The sequence below is a fragment of the Girardinichthys multiradiatus genome, chromosome 15 (genome assembly GCF_021462225.1).
Source record: "Girardinichthys multiradiatus isolate DD_20200921_A chromosome 15, DD_fGirMul_XY1, whole genome shotgun sequence".
NCBI classification, from domain to species: Eukaryota; Metazoa; Chordata; class Actinopteri; order Cyprinodontiformes; family Goodeidae; genus Girardinichthys; species Girardinichthys multiradiatus.
Window position 1 is genome coordinate 774,100 of NC_061808.1, and position 21,367 is coordinate 795,466.

Genomic DNA, 21,367 nt, shown 5'->3' on the forward strand with positions numbered 1-21,367 from the left:
TCCAAGGTGTCTGTAACTGATGTTGTTCTATCTGACCACTATTCTGTTATTTTTGAAAGCATCATCTGCAATGACTCAGTTTACCAAAGAGACATGATAAGAAAACGCATCTTTAAGGACGGTGCTGCTGAAACCTTTAACTAGATTTACTCTTCTACCTCTACTTTGCCCTGTAACACTGTAGATGAGCTGGTAGATAACTTTCATTCTAAAATCTCAGACATCATTGATTCAATTGCTCCAATTAAAGTGAAAGTCGTTTCTGGGAAGAAAATGTCTCCATGGAGAAGTGCTCCACCAGTCAGAAGTGAATAAAAGGAGTGTTGAAAAGCTGAAGGCAGGTGGAGAAAGACTGGAATCCAGGTTCACTATATTATCTATAAAGAGAGACTCTACAGATATAACCTACAACTGAAAAATGCAAGAGAATCTTTCTTTTCTGAGATCATCAGTAAAAACATTAACAATGCTGGTCCATTATTTGCCACGATCGACAGGTTAACAAACCCTCCTGTAACTGTAGCATCTGAACTCCACTCTACCAGGACCTGCAATGAATTTGTTAACTTCTTCACTGAAAAAACCCAAAAGATCAGAGAGGCAGTCAGAACATCCACATCAACTCCAGGACCAAAGTTGTCTCCAACTAGAACTGAGTTTGACAAAACTTCCCAATTTCACCAAATAAACTACAAAAACGTAGAAGAAATCGTACAGCAACTAAGCTCTTCTTCCTGCTGTCTCGATCTTTTACCCACAGCTTTACTTCAGAAAGTTTTGCCTGTAATAACATCTGATTTAACACAAATAATAAACACGTCCCTTTTATCAGGTGTTTTCCTCCAGGCCCTGAAAACAGCAATTATCAAACCTCTATTGAAAAAGAGCAACTTGGACAAGCTGCTACTACAGAACTACAGGCCTATATCAAACCTCCTCTTCATCAGTAAGATTATTGAAAAATCTGTGTTTCAACAGTTAAACAACTTCCTAACAACGACCAACCGCTTCGATGTCTTCCAGTCAGGCTTCCTGTTCACCACAGTACAGAGACTGCTCTTGTCAAGGTGTTCAATGACATCCGTATAAATGCAGACTGTGGAAGAACCACGGTGCTGGTATTATTGGACCTTAGTGCAGCATTCGACATTGTTGATCACTCCATTTTATTAGAGCGCCTGGAAAACTGGGTCGGCCTTTCTGGTACAGCACTCAACTGGTTTAAATCCTACTTGAAGGACAGGGACTTTTTTGTGTCAGTAGGTAACTTTACATCAGAGAGCACAAAAATCACATGTGGCGTTCCCCAAGGATCCATCTTAGGGCCCCTCCTATTCAATATCTACATGCTCCCCCTAACTCAGATTTTAATAAACAACAACGTAAGTTATCATAACTATGCAGACGACACACAGCTATACGTTACGATGTCACCAGGTGACCATGAACTGGGTAAATGCTTAGAAGAAATCAATGCATGGATGGGCCAAAGTTTTCTTCAGCTGAATCAAAAAAAACTGAAGTAATAATCTTTGGATCAAAGGAAGAGCGTTTAAAAGTTAGCACACAGCTTCAGTTAATACAGCTAGAAACCACCAGTCAGGCTGGAAACCTGGGTGTAGTGATGGACTCAGACTGAACTTATATAGCGCTTTTCCAGTCATACAGACCGCTTAAAGCGCTTTACACTAGAGCCACATTCACCCAATCACACTCACTAACACTCACACATTCATACACTGATATGCAGATCGGTAGGCAACTTGAGGTTAAGTGCCTTGCCCAGGGGCACATCGACATATGGCAGGAGGAAGCTGGAATCGAACCCACAACCTTCTGATTGCAAGACGACTAATGAGGTTTATCTTGGCTTGAGTGTGGAGCCCATAACAGTCTTCACAGACCATAACCCACTTGTCTTCCTTTCTAGGATGTACAATCAAAATCAGCGACTTATGCGGTGGGCTTTAATCATTCAGGAGTACAACCTGAAGATCTGCCATAAAAAAGGGTCGGAAACTGTTTTGGCAGATGCTTTGTCACGTATGTTTTGACCTTGCGTTTTAATTTTAGGCATACCAAACATTTTGTGTGGACTTGTAAGAAGGGTGGGGGTGTTACATGTCTGCTGGACTGTGTCCCCCCCCCCCCCCCCTTTCCATCACGTAGTTTTTTTACCCATGTAATGTTCTGAGCTTGTTTTGTTAGACTAGAATAGCAGAGCTTTCTTTTCCTTTATTTCCTTTATTTTTTTTTTATTTCTTTGATTTGGCACAAACTAACCGCCCCTTTCCCCCCCACAGGTTGTTCAACCCTTTTGGGGTCTTTTTTTTTTAAAAGAGGAAAATAAATCCCATTGTACCACACTTATAAAGACCCCAACATTTTGTCCTGTGTGTTCTCCCTCCTTCAACTTGAGGGTGGGGGGGGGGCTGTAACATGAACCGTTGATAACTTCCTGGATCTTTCTCTTTTTTCAAGCTGAACATTTAGTTTGGACCCATCTGACCTGGCTTACTGAGAACATGTGCTGATTTACCTTCTTGAAGAAGTTCAATTCAATTCCATTCAAAGATACTTTATTGATCCCCGAGGGGAAATTAGAATTCCAGTACAACCCATCCAAAAGGGGGGACGGGTCACCGAGGCTTTTCTGCCCACTCACAGGCGCTGCCCTTAAAGTTGACAAACAGTTGAAGAACTGTTTTTCACAGTTCCAGCTGAAAGTCTCTGGTTGGGGCCATGTTTCCTGTCAGCGGCAGCGGCTCGTTAAGGTGTGATAGTTCTCTATGGTAACCGAAAACTCATTAGCAGATTTCAACTAGTGCAGGTATTTGTTTTAATAATGCTGAGGCTGACTCCGTCATTCTTTCCTCTCCATTAACTGATAAAAATACTTGCTACAACAATATTTTCTGCTACCTCTATTTTCTGACGTATGTTTAAGAAAGCCAGAATGTTCAGCTGCTAAATTAAAAAGTTTGGTGTGAAATCTGTGGTTTGTCCTTCCTGTAACAACTGACTCCCAGTGTTGTGATTCCAGTTTTTTTGCATGAGATTTTATAAAATGGCTGAACTACTAGATTTTGTTCCTCACAAACTTGGAGGAAGCCTGAAAACAATCCCCTGACTGTTTCCTGTCAGGCATTTCTGGGATGGATGTGGTCAGTTGGTCCTTACATGTTGGTTAAAAGCCCTCCCTGCCTCTCTGCTCTGTGGCATTAAAGTTTTGAATCAAACTTTTTCTCTGCAATGCTGGTGGACCTGCTCCCTGGTTACCTGCTGACTCTGAAGGAGCAGGTAGTTGTCCTGGTCGATGTAGAACGAGGCGACGGTGTCTGACTCTGTGTTGGTTACTCTGATGTTTATATCAGAGTTCTGTGATTCTCCCAGAGCGGCGAATGTAGACAGGGCCTGCAGAGCCACCACTGTGTCCTGAGAAAGAAACAGAGAATGAGTGAAGGTTTCTCCAAGTTGGCCACAGCTGAGGCCCAGATGACGGACGGACGGACGGACGGACGGACGGACGGATGGATCAGAATCAGAATCAGCTTTATTGCCAAGTTTGTACATACAAACAAGGAATTTGCCTCCGGTACACTTTGCTCTTTTGTTCTGTTTTTATATTACAGAATAAACATATTTACAATGTACAATATACACATATATAATAGAAAAGGTTCATTTGCAACATCTGTATGCTGTTGTTTTGTACTCTATTAAATGTTCATCAGAGAAACAGCCTGGGGGAAGAAACTGTCTCTATGGCGGCTGGTTTTAGTGAACAGTGCTCTGTAGCGCCACCTGAAGGTAAAACTCTGAACAGTTTATGTGCAGGGTGTGTGGGGTCTGCAGAGATTTTAGCAGCTCTTTTCTTGACCCTTGACCTGTATAAGTCCTGGATGGAGGGAAGGTCAGCTCTGATTATTCTCTCTGCAGACCTGATTATTCGTTGCAGTCTGGACCTGTCCTGTTTGGTGGATGATCCAAACCACACTGAGATGGATGAAGACAGGACAGACTGAATGATGGCAGTGTAGAAGATGACCAACAGCTCCTGTGGAAGGTTGAACTTCTTGAGTTGCCTCAGGAAGTACAGTCTCTGCTGGACCTTCTTCTGAACAGTGTCTATGTGTGAAGACCATCTCAGGTCCTCAGAGATGGTGGTTCCTAAGAACCTGAAGTGGTCCACGGCTGATACAGTGTTGTTGAGGATGGTGAGGGGGGTGTATGGGGGTGGTGTTCTCTGAAAGTCCACCACCATTTCCACAGTCTTGAATGGGTTCAGTTCAAGGTAGTTCTGACCGCACCAGTGGATCAGCTGATCCACCTGCTGTCTGTATGCAGACTCATCACCGTCCTGGATCAGTCCAATGACAGTGGTGTCATCTGCAAACTTAAGGAGTTTCACGGACGAGTCCGATGAGGTGCAGTCATTTGTGTACAGAGAGAAGAGGAGTGGGGATAGAACACACCCCTGGGGGGCACCAGTACTTATTGATCTGGATCGGGAGAAGATGCTCCCCAGTCTCACCTGCTGCTGTCGGTCCGTCAAGAAGCTGTTGATCCACTGACAGGTGGAGGCTGGGACGTTGAGCTGGGTGAGCTTCTGGTGGAGGATGTCTGGTATGATGGTGTTGAAGGTGGAGCTGAAGTCTACAAACAGGATCCTGGCGTACGTCCCTGGGTGGTTGAGATGTTGCAGGATGAAGTGTAGACCTAAGTTAACAACATCATCTGCCGACCTGTTTGCTCGGTAAGCAAACTGCAGGAGGTCCAGCAGGGGGCCTGTGATGTCTTTCAGGTGCTTCAACACCAGCCGCTCAAAGGATTTCATGACCACAGACGTCAGGACTACAGGCCTGTAGTCATTTAATCCTAGGATGGTGGGTTTCTTGGGAACCGGGATGATGGTGGATCGTTTGAGGCAGGAGGGGACCTCACATTTCTCCAGTGATTTGTTGAAGATCCTTGTGAAGATCGGAGCAAGTTGATGTGCGCAGGCTTTCAGGCATGATGGGGAGACGTTATCAGGTCCTCCAGCTTTCTTTGTTTTCATGCGCTGAAAGAGCCTGTTTACATCTTCCTCAGAGATCTTTAGTGCAGGTAGAGGATCTGAAGGTGGGGGGTTGGTAGCTTTGTGGGAAGAACTTGTTCCTGAATGGGATGTAGAGGAGATGATTTGAGGTGTGAATGGCTTCTTGTCATGTCTGCAGTAGAAGCCATTCAGACGGTTGGCCAGGAGACGACTCTGTTCAGGATGGGTGGAGGGGCTCTTGTAGGCAGTCAGGTTTCTCAGACCAGTCCATACAGCTGAAGTGTCACCAGTAGAAAGGAAGTTCTTCAGCTTCTCACTGTAGCTTCTCTTAGATGCTTTGATCTCCTTTATTAGTTTGTTCCTGGCCTGCCTGTACCGCGCCCAATCTCCACTGCTGTGAGCTTCTTCCTTTTCCCTGCGCAGATTCCTGAGGTGTGGAGTAAACCATGGCTTGTTATTCCCAAAGGTGCAGAAGATCTTGGTCTGGACACACATGTCCTCACAGAAACTGATGTATGATGTCACCACATCAGTTAGTTGGTTTAAGTCAGTGGCTGAAGTTTCAAAAACAGTCCAGTCTGTGCATTCAAAGCAGGCCTGTAGCATCTGCTTTGATTCCTCAGTCCACTTCTTAACAGTGTGAACCTTGGGTTTGGAAGCTCTTAGTCTCTGTCTGTAGGTTGGGATGAGGTGGATTAGATAATGATCTGAAAAACCCAGAGCAGCCCTGGTACCAGCATGATATGAGTCCTTTAAAGCTGTGTAACAATGGTCCAGTGTGTTTTTGTCTCTGGTGGGACACTTAATATGCTGTCTGTATTTGGGGAGTTCATTTGAGAAGTTTGCTCTGTTAAAATCTCCCAGTATTATGATGAAAGAGTCCGTGTATTTTTTCTCCAGGTCTGTAATCAGCTCAGCAAGATGTTTTTCAGCAGCAGAAGTTCAGCCATGAGGTGGAAAATATGAACCAATTATTATAAACGAGGAAAACTCTCTCGGTGAATAAAACGGTTTACAGATTATGGAAAATGACTCCAGATCAGGACTACATGTTTTTCCAGCACTTTTACGTCTCTGCACCAACCTTCATTTATATAAAAGCAGATTCTGCCTCTTCCCCGATAGCTCCACGCTGCGATCCGCTCTGAGCAGCTGGAAGTCCGGCATCAGCAGTGCTCGGTCCGGGATGTTTTCACTCAGCCATGTCTCGGTGAAGCAGAGAACCGCTGATCCGTGGAGGTCTGAGTTTTTACAGGTGAGAAGAAGCAGCTCGTCCATCTTGTTGTTTAGAGAGCAGACATTTTCCAGGTGGATTGAAGGCAGTGGTGTTCATAGTCCTCTTTTGTGGAGCTTTACCAGCGCGCTTTCCCCTCCGCCGTTTTTGGCGCAGGATCCCATATAGAGCCGCAGCTCCGCTTGCCAGGAGCTCAGTGAACCTCGGATCAATGAAAGATGGTGAAAAAAACCCAAGAGAGGACTCTCTGATGTTGAGAAGTTCCTCTCTACTGAATGAGACCAGAGAACTGTGGCTCAAAAAACATAAAAAACACACAAAATACAAAAACAAAGAGAGAGCGAAGCTCCTAGGCTGCCATCGTCGGCGCCATCTTGGTTCTCGACGATGGACGGACGGACGGATGGATGGACTGACTTCAAATTATCTGTTTTTATTTTACAACTGATACCAACTGAACAAAACAAATAAAAACAACATTTTACAGAAAGGAAACAGCTTTCTCCTTAGCTGTATTTGACAGAAACTGGACTGAAATTAGACTGAACCAGTCAGAAACAGGACGAATTGAAATAGACTAAAAGTGGACTGCAACTAGACTGAAAAATAAATTAACGTAAAACCAAATCTATACTGAAACTGGACTAAATCCAGACTGAAACTGTGATCCTGACCTGAGTGCTCCCATATCCCCCAAGGTGGTTCCTCTGCTGGCTGAGCCATCTCATGAGACTGAGACCATCGGCGACCCGATTCAGCTTGTGGAGAGAAAGCAGCACATAGGACGCCATCTCGATGTCTGCAGATCGAGGCTGCCATGACGACGACAGGCCACCATAAGGGGACGACCACATCAGCACGCCGTCTGCTCACAGAGGGAACACAAGAAGGAAAGAGCAGGATTGGGCTGCACTGACGTAGGGTTGTGTAAACAGACTTGAATTATGAGCCAGAGAACGTACCTCTCATGTCAGCTCGCTTAATCAGAAGGTTCAGTGCTGTCTGGGAGGAGGAGCTACCTGCCAGAGCCAGAGCATAGGTGAGCAGGCTGAGGCTGTAGTTACTAGAAACACCGTGAGCCAAACGGGTCTCCAGGTAGGTTACGGCTGCAGACACCTGTGTGGCATACTGAGCCTGACAGACAGAGAACAGGGCAGCAGCTCAGTTATCTGACTGTACCAGTTGTAGCTTTATGAGACCTCCATCAGATCTGGACCAGGACTGGGTCAGATTAACTGGGTTCTCTAAGTCTGGAACATTTAGAATTAAATATTTTTCTGCTTCTCACCTTGATGACAACATCCTCCAACAGAGCAATGAGGACAAAGGATGTGAGGGAAACGGGCCCATCCAGACCTCCTTGGAGCTCAGTATGAATCACTCTGCCGGGCTCCACCATCTGGCCGTCAGCCCCACGCTGTGCAGTGATCCAAGCCGCTGTGTTCTGCAGAACCCGGTCGCCAATGCTGATGAATGGTCTGGCCTGTAGGAAACAACGCAGCACAAACGCAGACAGCCTGCGTAGAGAGAGGTGTTTCAGAGGGGGTTCTGTGCAGGTTCTGAGCCTCAGCTCTGTGTGTCTGTTACGTACCAGGTGCTTCCAGAGGAATCCTGCTTGCCAAAAGCACTGAATGAGCCATCAGCTCTCTGATAGGACAGTTCCTGCTCGTAACCTGGAGGGGTTCAGATGGACAACAGGTTCACAGAGAGACCTGATTTACATAAGCTTTTGCCGGAGACTGAGAACTAACATCAAGATGGATCTTCTGATCAGATCATGAATCATCCATGCCTTAATAACCTTACAGATGGTGTGGATCACAGAAAGGAAACAGGAAGAAAGTCGAGAGTTCAGAGAAATGTGGAATATATTCTGGTATATTAAGATGTTCTGATCCCTTATTTTCCAGCAGAAACAGTAAGGTGGGTGTTGTCAGGAATGATGTGAGGAGCTGTTTTACCTTTCATCATGTAGTCTGTGGCTCGCTCCGTGACCTCTGGGACTACCTGTCCCCTGGCACTCAGGTACTGCAGGACATAGATGTTTGGGGCAAAGTGGATCATGTTCTGCTCCCCGCAACCATATGGCATCTGGATCAGCGAGTCCAGACCACTGATGGAGGGTCCCAGGATGTCACCTTCACAATATCAGCAATCACACTAATGAGACTTTAATAAAAGGGAACCCTTGATGTTATGAATATAAACCAGGTTCTCTGGTTAGCATGAGTGTCTCATTATGGGGAACGTCTCCTGCGTGACCTCACCAGAATGTTAACTGTCATTCAAGTGACATCTATGTCAGAAGGGGCCCGGACCCCGCCCTATAAAAGGGCTGATATAACGTCAGTCGTCATTCAAAAATAAACTCACCTCTTCCTCGCTTCGCAGCAAGGAGGGTGGTCTGGTGAGACCCTCACTCATGCTAATCATTGAACCGGGATTATGTTCATAACCTTAGGTTCTCTTTCATGGCATTTGTTTCGTGTCTCACTATTGGGAGAAATACTGACTCCAGGATTCCCAGACATGCCTGTTAAATGACAACTGTTCCCAGTGGCCAGTCAGTAAGGAGCCACACCATGAGAGCCGGCACTTAAGACTGAATGTACCAAAACAGGAGTAGTCTCATCAAGTTTGTAAAATCTAGCACATGCACCTCCTGAATAGAGACCCCTTTAAAAAGGGCCCATGAGGATGCAAGCCCCCCTGGTGGAATGTGCACGAACACCAGGCAGGGGCTGGAGGTCTGTCCAGATAAAACCACAGTGCACGCACTGGGCACAGATTATGCAGATGCCTTTGCTCCTCTGAAGCAAAGGGCAGTCAGCGCAGTCGGAGAGCAAGAACTGCCCACATTTGGAACAAACGCTGGGTTAGGTTGCAGGATGACCTTTGATTCATCAGGGAAAAAATAATACAGACTTGATGCACCGAAAGGGCATGAATTTTATCAACCCACTTAGCTGAGGCCAGAGCAAGCAGTAAAGATGTTTTGAGTGATAGAAACCTAGCACAACATCTTCCAGTGGCTCGAAAGGAAAACAAGACAGAGCTTTTTAACAGTGGGAATGTCCTACCTCGGGCCAAAGACCTCAATGTAGGCAATTTATGGTGTGCCCTCTTCATAAAATGACACACTAATGGATGTGGGCAGACTGGTAAAACAGCAGCCAAATATAACTTTATGGTTGAAATGGCTTTGCCTTTATCAATAAGCCTCCATAAAAATGACAACATCACTACCACTGAGCACTGATAGGAGATGCTTTCAAACACCTTGCACTTCTGCTCATTCAGGGACCTGGTTGACGGTGCTCTGGCACACTGAATGGTGTCACTAACACCAACAGGGAGTCCATCTGCATTTAAATTCAACCACACAGGGTCCAAACTCAAAGGGTCACCCTTTCTGGATAAGGGTGAAATATCTCCCCGTAAGCCTGGGATAGCAGATCCCTGTGGAGTGCTAGTTTCCACAGTGAGCTGCACAGGAGTTAAAAAAGCTCTACCAACCAGTGCTTTCCCGGCCACTGTGGTGCTTTAGGATCATGGACAGACCCTCCTCCCTCACCGTGGCCAGAGTGGGAGGAATGAGACCTTCAGGTGGAAAGGCATAGAGCAGAGACCCCGGCCACCTGTGTGCCAGAGCATCCACTCCCAATGGAGCTTCCTGGTCCCGCAGAGAAAAGTAAAGTGGACACTGAGCATTCCCTCTCGACACAAACATGTCTACAATTGTCTGACCTAACCTCACTCAGATCTAGTTCACCACCTCGGGACAAAGTTTCCAATCTGCATCAAGTGGGTTGCCTCTGGATAAGAGGTCTGAACCATAATTCAGGTCTCCTGCAATATGAATTGCTTTCCGGCATGTGCAAGCTGGGGTACCTCAGTTCCCTTTGTCTGTTGATGTAGGCCACCACTGTAGAATTGTCTGTTCTCATCAAAACATCCTCCTCTTAATCAAGGGAAAAAATATTTTAGAGTTGATGATCAGCCATTAGTTCTAGACAATTAATGTGAGTCAAGTACATGTAAGCTCCCCATTTCCCATTCATGGATCCACATCATGAGTGGCACCCCAGCCTATCAGAGAGGCATCTGTGGTGACCACTTTTCAGGCAGAGATGGTGCCCATAGCGATGCCCTGAGTCAGGAAGCTCGGGCTCTCCCAGCTAGTGAACAGACTGTAAAGACCTTACCTTTACTCCGCGGTGGCCATCTTGATGTGAATCTAAGTTCAGAGGTGACACCCATGACTGGATCCCCCTCATATAAAGGCAACCGAGTGGTACTGCTACCACAGAGGAGGCCATCAGGCCCAACAGCCACTGGCATTGTTTCAGCGTGACCAAGGTAACCCCTGTGAAGCGGAGCCAGACTAGACGACATGGCCTCCAATCTCTCTCTTTGAACTGGAGAGAGTCCTGAAACAGCCCTATGAAGGTGATGCATTGAGAGGGCCTTGCATCACTCTTTTCCCAGTTCATCTGGAAACCTAGATGTTCTAGGTGTTGCACCACCTCATCAGAGAACGTGATCTGCTATGCAGATTTCTTTCCACAGGGCATTATCTGGTTTAGAACAGAATAGTCTTTATTGTCAATGTACTGGGGTTTACAACGAAATTGAGGGTTTAGCAGTCATATGGTCTTCTAACTGTGCCTGGTATGCAGTCAGAACAGATGAAGCGTTCAGAGCTCTTACAGACAGGGTCACCACCTTATAGAACTTGATGGTGAGGCTAGACTGAAAGTGGTCCATCTTGAAAGGGTGGCATTTGGCATAAGCTGTAAGCCTCCATCCTCTCATAAGTCCATCCGATCACTGGAAGCTCTCAGAGAACTTCCAGTGATCGGATGGTCCTCAGTGTAAGTCTCTCAACGTCACCACAATTTCATCCAGGAGCTCTGGAAATACAGGCAGCACATGCTCTCCAGCCTTCCTATCCTTTGGTAGCCTTTTCCCATGAAACCGAGATTTTATGACATCTGTCTGAACAGCCATCCAAGGAATGCTCAGCCTCACGCTGGCACTATTGTTTTGCATATTCTGGTCCAGGGACAGTGCCACAGGCCTGAGGTATGACATGTCCTGGTCAAAAATAACACCAAGGTTTTTTACTTTATTATCGGAGGTCAATTTAATGCCATCCAGGTTAAGTGATTGACTAAGCAGCTTCTTTTTTAAAGACTCCGGTCCAAAGGCGACAACTTCTGTCTTGTCTGAATTTAGAAGCAGAAAATTTAAAGTCATCCAAGTTTTTATGTCTTCAAGAAATGCTTGTAGTCTATCTAACTGGTTGGGTTCATCAGGATTTATGGATAAGTAAAGCTGAGTATCATCAGCGTAACAGTGAAAATTTATCCCATGCTGCCTGATAATTTGACCTATTGGAAGCATATATATAGTAAAGAGAATTGGGCCAAGTACTGAACCCTGTGGTACTCCACAATTAACCCTGGAGTTTAAAGATGATTTATCATTTACATGAACAAACTGGAATCTGTCAGACAGATAAGATTTAAACCAGCCTAGCGCTGTTCCCCTGATCCCTACAGCATATTCCAGCCTTTTTAAGAGAATATTATGATCGACTGGATCAAATGCAGCACTGAGATCTAACAGAACCAGAACAGACACAAGTCCATTATCTGAGGCCATAAGAATATCATTAGTGACTTTCAGCAGAGCAACAACAGATCCATCTCACTAGACCTGGGTCCTAACAGAACGATCACATAAATGATGGGATGACGTACCGATAGCTGTCACTGAAACACTCTCGCTGCCCTCCACCACACCTAGTGGAAAGGTGAACATGATGTCCCTGGAGAGGCTGGTCTGTGTTGCAGAAAGGTCAAGCAGCAGCGAGGAGGAGAACGTCTGCTGGAGTCCTTCAGCCTGCAGTATCCGCAGCCGAGAAGGAAGACACACAAACAGAAGTATAGTAAAAAACCTTCGGGATTAAGAGGGGGCAGAAACAGGAACCGGGACAGATGGGAGATAGTTTGGATTCTTCACTGTCAAGGACTACATGAAATCAACATCCTCTGAGGAGAGATGAATGTTTTCCAGTCTGGATCATCCTTCTGGATGGATATCTGCAGCTTCCCTGACCAACTTCCACATTTCAAACTAAGCCTTTAACTAAAAGGATATCATTTTCTACCGCTTATTCCATAGTGGGTTGCGGGGAGCTGGTGCCTATCTCCAGCAGTCTATGGGTGAGAGTCCATCGCAGGGCAACACACAAACAACCATGCACACACTCACTCATACACCTAAGGGCAATTTAGAGTGACCAATTAACTTAACAGGCATGTCTCTGGACTGTGAGAGGAAGCTGGAGTACCCGGTGAGAACCCAAGCATGTATGCAGAGAACATGCAAACTCCATGCAGAAAGACCCCCGGCCGGGAATTGAACCCAGGACCTTCTTGCTGCAAGGCAAATTCGTAACAGATCTGTTTACGAATTGAAAGATTTCCTTTAAGAGATTTTGTCTTTGTTCCGGTTCCTGATGCCGGTTCTGATTCTGTCTGGGTGAGAGAGGTCGGAGGGGTCTGCATGGTTTGGGCTAGTAGGCTGCCCGGGTTGATCTCGGGTTGGACTGGTCCTGGCTTCTCTGTGGGTCTTAGCTTTGGCTCTTAGGGCTCTCTGCCTTTTGTGGGTTTCGGTGTGGGTTTTCTCGCGGGGCGACCGGGGTTGCCTATTGGGGTCAGCCGGGGAGCTGGCTCCCTGGGAAAGCAAGAGGTGGGGACCCTCTTCCCCACCTGTTTTTGTTTTTAAATGCACACTATGACAACACGCATCAACACCACATTTGAGCGGGCAGAGGTAGAATTCTTGATAAACAATTCTTGATAATTCTTTATCAAGAATTAATTATAATTCTTGGTAAATATTAATTAATCAATAATCATAATTCCAACATAAAGCTTATAGTTAGAGTGGCTTAGGTTATCCTGAGCTATCTGTGTAGTTATGCTGCTATAGGCTTAGGCTGCTGGAGGACATAATGACCACTTTCACCATCTTCGCTACATTCTCATACTACTCTCCAATTTTGCATTGTTTGCTGTTATTTCAGCTTTTAACTTTATGTTCTCTCTCTATTCCCTTCCTAGAAGCTACACCTGGCCTGACTCTGTGTCTACCTGTGACACCTTTCTGGAGAGGGGCATTGTCCAAGCTTCTGCTGGCAACAACTTAATGCTCACCTTCTACCGATGATACACATAGCCCTGTCTTTCAGTGTTTAACCCTTTCTCTCTCCTAGACATGGATACTGACTGAGCTTCTACTGTAACTAACTCTATGTTCTCTCTTTCAGACTCTAACCTTGAAAACTGGCTCAGAGTTTATCTGTTCTTTCTTTCTAGATGAAACGACTAAAGGAGCTACATCCATTAACATTTACTTTTCCTTCCCATAGAAAGTACTCCTGGATCAGTGCTTCTTTGTTCTCTTTGTGTCTCTGCTCTGTTCTCTCAAACCTCCAGTCAGTCGTGGCAGATGGCCGCTCACACTGAGCCTGGTTCTGGTTCTGCTGGAGGTTTCTTCCTATTAAAAGGGAGTTTTTCCTCTCCACTGTCGCTACATGCATGCTCAGTATGAGGGATTGCTGCAAAGTCAACACCAGTGACTGTCCACTGTCTCTACATGCTCATCCAGGAGGAGTGAATGCTGCAAGTCACTGACTGGATGCAATCTGCTGGGTTTCCTTAGATAGAAAAACTTTTTATCCAATTTGAATAAATAACTGAATCTGACTGAACTGTTTAATGGTTACGATTAATTAGAATGTATGAACCTGACTGTTGTGAAGAACCTTGAGACAACATGTGTTGTGAATTGGAGCTATATAAATAAACTGAATCTAACTGAATTGGATTCATGGCGGGGGGTCGGGGTCTGGGCTGGGGTCCAGACCCCACCAACCCAAACAATGGTGCTGACACCCGTCTGGGCTAGTACTGGGGCGTTGTGCCTGTCTGCTCCCCTGGAGGGAAGGGACTGCCTCCTGGGTCCGGGGCTGGTTGCCCCATGGGGTATCGGCACCTGGACCTGGGAGTATACAGTATGTATAGTGAGTGTATACAATATAGGACATCCATTGTTATTTGTCTTTACGTTGGGTGCGTGGTTTAAGTGTTTTTATGTGTACGCATGAGGGTGGGAATGTGTGATTGTGACTATTTGCGCTTCTTTTTTGTGTCAGGTTGGGTCTTGGGCTGCTCCCTCTCCTGGATCAGTTTAGGCCCCCCATCAAATGTGGGGCCTATTTCCTCCCCGCCACACTACCTGCCGGTGGTTGGTGTCTCTGCCTGCCGGTGTACTTGTGGTTCTCAGTGTCTGGGGCTGGGTGCTTTGGTGTGTGCCGGCTCACTCCCGGTGGCTGCTTGCCTGGGCCTGGACCCCTGGGCTCTGTCAGGCCTCTGCTTGGGGAGTGTTATGTCCCACTGTCTCAGGTCTCTGGGTCCATGACTGGATCTGCTCTGGCATAGAGGGCTGCTGTCGGGGCCTGTGGGCTCATCGCTGCAGCTCCCTGGGGCTTCTGTACTATGGCTCCTGAGTGGTTCCCCTGGGACTCTCCCCTGCTCTTCTCTGGGAGGGTCTCGCTATTGCATATTTTTATGGAGACACCTTGTATACACAAGCGCGCTCACACTCAGACCCACAGGTGTTTAGATTCAGGTGTTAACAGATACAAGAATGTTATATATTAAGCCGCATTTACCACTAATTATATCTTGCATTCATAAGTACTGTGCACTTTTCGGTAAAGAAGCTGTTAATATGAATGTTTCTGCAGGTGTAGAAGCAAGCAGGGTGTTGTCTTGTATTCTCTTCATCCTTTTTTCTATCCTCCATTCTTTTCTCCTTCTCTCCCTTTTCCCTTTTGCCCCTCTTTCTCTCTTTCGTGTTTCGTGTTCTGTCTCCATGTCGGTAACTGAAATAATCCCAAAGCAGTTTCTAATAAAGTTTCTTTATAAATATCAAGCAGAGCATTATGGCGTATAGCTGCAATGCTTCACTTGTGAAAGTAAATCTGTTGGGCTTTTTCTTGGCACTCAGACAACAGTTCTGAGCTACTCTGGACAGGATATGGTAAACAAAAAATGAAAAACATTTTCTTTAACTGCTGGTATTATAGACCATTCTAACACCTGAATCTGCTCTGATCTAAAGCATCCCTTATATCTCAGGCTGTATGTTCAGGGTGGTTGTCCTGCTGGAAGGAGAACCTTCACCCCAGTCTCAGGTCTTCTGCTGCTTCTAACAGGTTTTCTTTCAGGATTGTCTTGGATTTAGCTCCATCCATCTTCCCAATGTTCTTCCTGACCTGTCTGCTGTGGTTCTTGTTCTCCACAATGCTGGTTGTCCTCTAATGTTCTCTAAAGAACCTCTGAGGCCAGAAACAGAACAGCTGCAGTTAGACTCTGGTTAGTGATTAGGTGCCTTCTGAAGGATATCATATTTAGGGCTGTCAAAGTAAAAGAGGGATGAATAGAAATGCACACCACACCTTTAAGATTTTCACAGTTGTGCACCACTTTGTGTTGGTCTGTCACATAAAATCCACTGAAGTTTGTGGTTTGACAAGGAGACCGTGGAAACGTTAAAGATGCGTGAATACTTGTGCAAGTTGCTGCATATTTCACATCTGCTGCATCAGTGTGAGCATCTAAATCTGGTATTTTTAAATGAAACTCTTTATTTTCAGTTTCATTTAATGTGTTTTCCTCCAGGTAATAACTGATTGTCTGCCAGCACCTTAACAAGGACGGTTGTATGGATGAAGTCAGATGCTGCAAAGGACATGGCTTTCACAGAGATGGGGATCTCTCCAAGGACCAGAGGCCGGATGGGAATCAAGATGGTTGCCCCACCCTCACTCTCTATGTAGACGTGACGGATGCTGGCCATGGAGACGGCCTGGTTGTCCGGGAAGACGAACTCAAAGCTGTCGCTCTCTGCGACAACCACGGCAACCTGAAGACAGAGACGCACCCAGATTAGATTCAACCCAACACAAAGCCGAGAGGTGGGTTTCATAAAGGAGATGTGTTTCTGGGTCAGGTCTCCACAGCAGAGATGTTACTGAGAAGCTGGGAAGCATAGCAAGCTAACGCCCAGAATGACAACAGGGAGAATAGTGGGAAGCTTATTCAAAGCTGAAATCAGACACAATCAGTGTTCCTGATGGCACAGTGAAATATAATATAGTAGAAGAAGAAATTATGTTCCTCCATGTAATCTGTGCTCACACCGTCCTGCAGCTAAAATCACCACAGAGAATATTTAACACCGATTAAAGATTCACTTTGATTTTTCTGGTTTATTATTACATTGTTCTTGTGTCGCCTCATCAATAAAGTGTGAAAATCAATAAATTAATAACAACCTGATTACTTGCTGCAGGTGGATGCATACAAAGTGGTGAAAAGTATTTATCCCCTGACAGATTTCTTCTGTTATTAAACATCAAAATAATGTTAATGTAGGATTATCTGAATAAATACAAAAAGCAGTTTTTAAATGTTGGTTTCATTCATTAAGGGAAAAAAGCTCCAAACCAACCTGGATCTACATGAAAAAGGTTATCTCCCCTCCACTCCTTCAGTTTCAGCAGCCAAACACACCAGATTACTGCTAAACCTGTAGAATCAAAAAAGCCCTATCTGACAACATGAAGTAGGCTGAAAGATCTCAGAGAGCAACACATCAAGTTCCAGTCGGAGGAAATTCAAGAACATCTGATAAACAAAGTCTCTGACATCTATCAGTCTGGAAAGGGTTTCCTGACACTTTGGGACTCCAGAGAACCTCAGTGAGAACCATTTTCCAAACACGGAGTAAATATGGAACAGTGGAGAACCTTCCCAGGAGAAGCTCTGCATGCCTCATTGCCTCAGCTGAGGTCAGAGGTCATAATTCAACAATAAGGAGAGACTCGGCAGAAATGGCCTCCATGGGAGAGTTCCAAGACCAGAACCGCTGCTGACCCAAAAGAAAACAAGAGCCGTCTTACATTTAACTAAAATATCTTGATGATCCCCAAGACTAGAAGGAAATGTTCTGTGGACTGAATAGACCAAAGTGGAATATCTCAGTGTGGGCCTAAATCCAATTGTGTGGCTTTACTATCCAATTAAGCAAGACCTCCCATCTACTGTATGCCAGATTATTACCTGAGCCCAGTGAAACCAGTGAAACCAGTGAAACCAGTGAAGCCTGATCCCAGTGAAACCAGTGAAACCTGGGCCCAGTGAAACCAGTGAAACCAGTGAAACCTGAGCCCAGTGAAACCAGTGAAGCCTGAGCCCAGTGAAACCAGTGAAACCTGGGCCCAGTGAAACCAGTGAAACCAGTGAAGCCTGATCCCAGTGAAACCAGTGAAACCTGGGCCCAGTGAAACCAGTGAAACCAGTGAAACCTGAGCCCAGTGAAACCAGTGAAGCCTGAGCCCAGTGAAACCAGTGAAACCTGGGCCCAGTGAAACCAGTGAAACCTGAGCCCAGTGAAACCAGTGAAACCTGAGCCCAGTGAAACCAGTGAAACCAGTGAAACCTGAGTCCAGTGAAACCAGTGAAACCAGTGAAGCCTGAGCCCAGTGAAACCAGTGAAACCTGAGCCCATTGAAACCAGTGAAACCTGAGCCCAGTGAAACCAGTGAAACCAGTTAAAACAGTGAAGCCTGAGCCCAGTGAAACCAGTGAAACCTGGACCCAGTGAAACCAGTGAAACCTGAGCACAGTGAAACCAGTGAAACCAGTGAAACCAGTGAAGCCTGAACCCAGTGAAACCAGTGAAACCAGTGAAACCAGTGAAACCAGTGAAACCTGAGCCCAGTGAAACCAGTGAAACCGCTTTGGAAATAAACCTTTTATTTTGTCTTTGTCAATGCTACATGTTTGTCCAAGTTTCCAAAACCATAAGATGAGAATTTGTTGTTTCTGCATTCTTAAGATTATGCCAGAAACAAGTCTTCCTATTGGCTGGTTGCTCTAACACTGGGGTGTTCTTAGGGTCTTGTATCATTTGGGGCCTTAGCCCAGGTCAGCAACTCCTCAACCTGAATGACGTTATGATTCTGTAGGTGTAAAACTCGGGTTAGTACGCGGCACAGCTGAGCTACCATCACACCATATCCTGAAACTGGACGGAGCAACAGGAAGCAGATGTCAGAGCTAACAGCAGAGCAGTTTTAAATGACAGGAATTGAAGCGGACCCTGAACCAAGGGCCTAAATGGAGCTTTAATCAGTGCGCGCAGAACAAGCGCTAAATCCCATTGAGGAACCAGTGACACCGGTCTGTGTCTACGTACAAGGCCAAAGAGATGCTGACCTATCTCTGGGTAACTCCAAGGATGGCCTGATTCCAACTGATGCAGGTTTGGGACCATGACACACCTGTGTGCTCTGAGACTGTGACAACTGACAGCTGTTCTTTCAGGAGCCACAGGATCAGCTGAACTGAAGGAAAACAGCATCTTCGGCCAGTGACTGTGAGCAAACTCGTAACGGTGGATTCTCCCGTGGCCGCTGAAGGAGTGAGAACCCCAGTGAGAACTTCGGGTTCTCCCGTGTAGCCAACAGATTCACTGCTACTCTGCTAAATCTGCTCCAGGTCTGAGAGAGCAGGTCGGGATGGAGGTTCCGGTCCCCATGTCAAGGACCACTCCTCTGTTCAGGATGCCGGTGATGTACCCTGCTCTGATGGAGAGCAGATCTGTAGGTACCCAGCACAGCAGAATAAATATATAAAAAAATAAATACATGAATATAAAAAATTAAGCACACACAAAAAAATCAGCGGGGATGGATAATATGCACACCTGGGATACATAATTATCACAATTATCACTCCAGGATAAATTCAGCTTGCCTCTGACTTTAAAAATTTATATTTTGATTCGTGGCTGTAGACAAAACATCCCGCAGTTGGGCCCCGGAGGGCCAGGTCTAACAATAAGCCTCCTCTAACAGATGACCCGGTGCAACCTGAATTCTGTAACACCTGTGCAAGGACAGTGTTCCTGTTTCCAGACAGAAAGAAACTTCTGTTTTGCCAGCAGGGGAACAAGCGAGGAATAATTGAAATTCAATTAAAAAATGCTTCATTCTGTCAGGGTTTTGGGTTGTGTTTTGTGTATATTGTGCTCCCAACATTGTGTTCAGTTTCCCAGAAGGTGCTGCAGTTCTCAGGTACTCTGGGGGACAGGTGCGTCTTCTTCTGCTGATTGCATGGAGGAGTATTTAAGCAGGAGGCTGCCAGCACTTCGACATGAGACTGCCTGCAGTGGTAACGAACTCAGCCACCTCTAGTCGAAGCTTCGTTTTCGTGCTCTAAGTAACTTTGTTTATGCTCCTTCGCAGGATGAACCCTGATTCTTGGATTTAACTCGCTGAACACAGACTTCAGGCTCAGAGGTTCTGTGGGTTAAGACTTCCTACGTTTTTGAGGACTTCGTTTTCTGAACTACTGACTTCAACTGGACTCTGCTCTAGCTGGCAGCCTTCCTGATTCCTTTGTTTCTTGGATCAAGACATTAAGCGTACCCTGTCCACCCTCCAACGTCAGCATCTGCATCTTGGATAACTACATGCTCCATAAACCAAGATCCCGAATCCCTCAACCCCTGGCGACCCGACTGCATCTCCTTAGTAAGCCGTTCACTTATTCAACTTAGTTATTTATCATTAGCTCTGCCTCATTTTAGTTCCTTGCCTCACCAGATCTCTTCCCCTTCCTTCCATACAGTTGGAGATTCACTCGTTCATGTTCCTGATTACTTGTTGCACAATAAAACATTATTTTACTGATTTTCGTTCTCTGGAGTGTACTTCTGTATGTGGGTCAGAACTATTCTGAAAACAATGACACATTAATCCCAAAGGGAAATTAAATGTTGTCGTAGCTCATATTATGAAGGTTTCTTCAAAGAGTCGTTGTAGATGCTGATGGCTGTGGGCAGGAAGGATCTCCTGTAGAGCTCCGTCTTACAGCAGATCTGAAGAAGCCTCTGACTGAAGACACTGTTGTTGTAGGACAGTCTGATGAAGAGGATGCTCAGGGTTCTCCATAATGTTCTTCATTTTATGAAGAATCCTTCTTTCCACAATGATCTCCAGAGGTTCCAGAGGAGTCCCCAGAACAGAACCAGCCTTCTTTATCAGCTTGTTGAGCTTTTTAAAGTCCCTGGTTCTGATGCTGCTTCCCGTAGCAGATGATGGTAGAAGAGATCAGACTTTCCACAACAGACTTATAGAAGATATGCAGCATCTTGCTGCAAACACCAAAGGACCTAAGCTTCTTCAAGAAGTACAGTCTGCTCTGTCCCTTCTTGTAGATGGCTTCACAGTTGCATCTCCACTCTAGTCTGTTGTCCAGATGAACATCGAGGTATTTATACTCCTCCACCACCTCCACTTCTTCTCCCATGATAGAAATAGTTTTTGACTTATTCCTGTTTCTCTTCAAATCTACAATCATCTCCTTTGTTTTATTCACGTTCAAGATGAGATGATTGTTTCCACACCATGCCACAAAGCGGTCCACCACCTTCCTGTACTCAGCTTCTTGTCCATCTCTGATCTAAGGGACGTGTCTGATCAGAAGCCATTGAAAGATTAAAATAAACTTCCATTTCCCGAAGAGTTCCTACTACATTTGAGCAAAGTAGAATTCGGATTAAGTTGGAGATCTTTCACACAAGGTTTCTGAGAATCTGATGAGTTCAAAACAATGGTTTCTGCCCGAGCATACCGGTACTGGTGTAGGCTGTGTGGTGTGTTTGATTTATTGCTTAATAAAAAATAAATCATACATAGTAACAGTGACATTAGTGCTTTCACTTGAAAAATACTCTTTTATGTCTCACCTTTACACCGGTACCAACAGTTTGCATGCAGACCTTATACCTGTGGAGCTATGCTTGATTTATCTCAGGTATGTAATTTCAGGCGGAAATTGCTTCTAAAACCCTTAGGGCTTAAAAGGTTAATCTGTTAAATAATAAGACGGCTGCATGTTCACTCATTATTTCAGATGTTTAACCTTTAGTTTACATTATTAGAAGCA

General features: G+C 45.5%; 1 protein-coding gene across 2 annotated transcripts in view; it reads right to left on the reverse strand.

Annotated features, from left to right (window-relative positions):
- cd109 (CD109 molecule) overlaps positions 1–21,367 on the reverse strand; it is a 52,457-nt gene that overhangs the window by 12,453 nt on the left and 18,637 nt on the right. For both annotated transcript variants that reach the window (XM_047387483.1, XM_047387482.1), the window contains exons 21-28: positions 16,056–16,274; positions 12,038–12,179; positions 8,234–8,410; positions 7,864–7,945; positions 7,561–7,789; positions 7,235–7,406; positions 6,947–7,137; positions 3,280–3,435 (exon numbers count right to left, since the gene is read on the reverse strand). In XM_047387483.1, the coding sequence (XP_047243439.1) occupies positions 3,280–3,435; positions 6,947–7,137; positions 7,235–7,406; positions 7,561–7,789; positions 7,864–7,945; positions 8,234–8,410; positions 12,038–12,179; positions 16,056–16,274 (1,368 nt within the window). The remainder of the gene's footprint in view (positions 1–3,279; positions 3,436–6,946; positions 7,138–7,234; positions 7,407–7,560; positions 7,790–7,863; positions 7,946–8,233; positions 8,411–12,037; positions 12,180–16,055; positions 16,275–21,367) is intronic.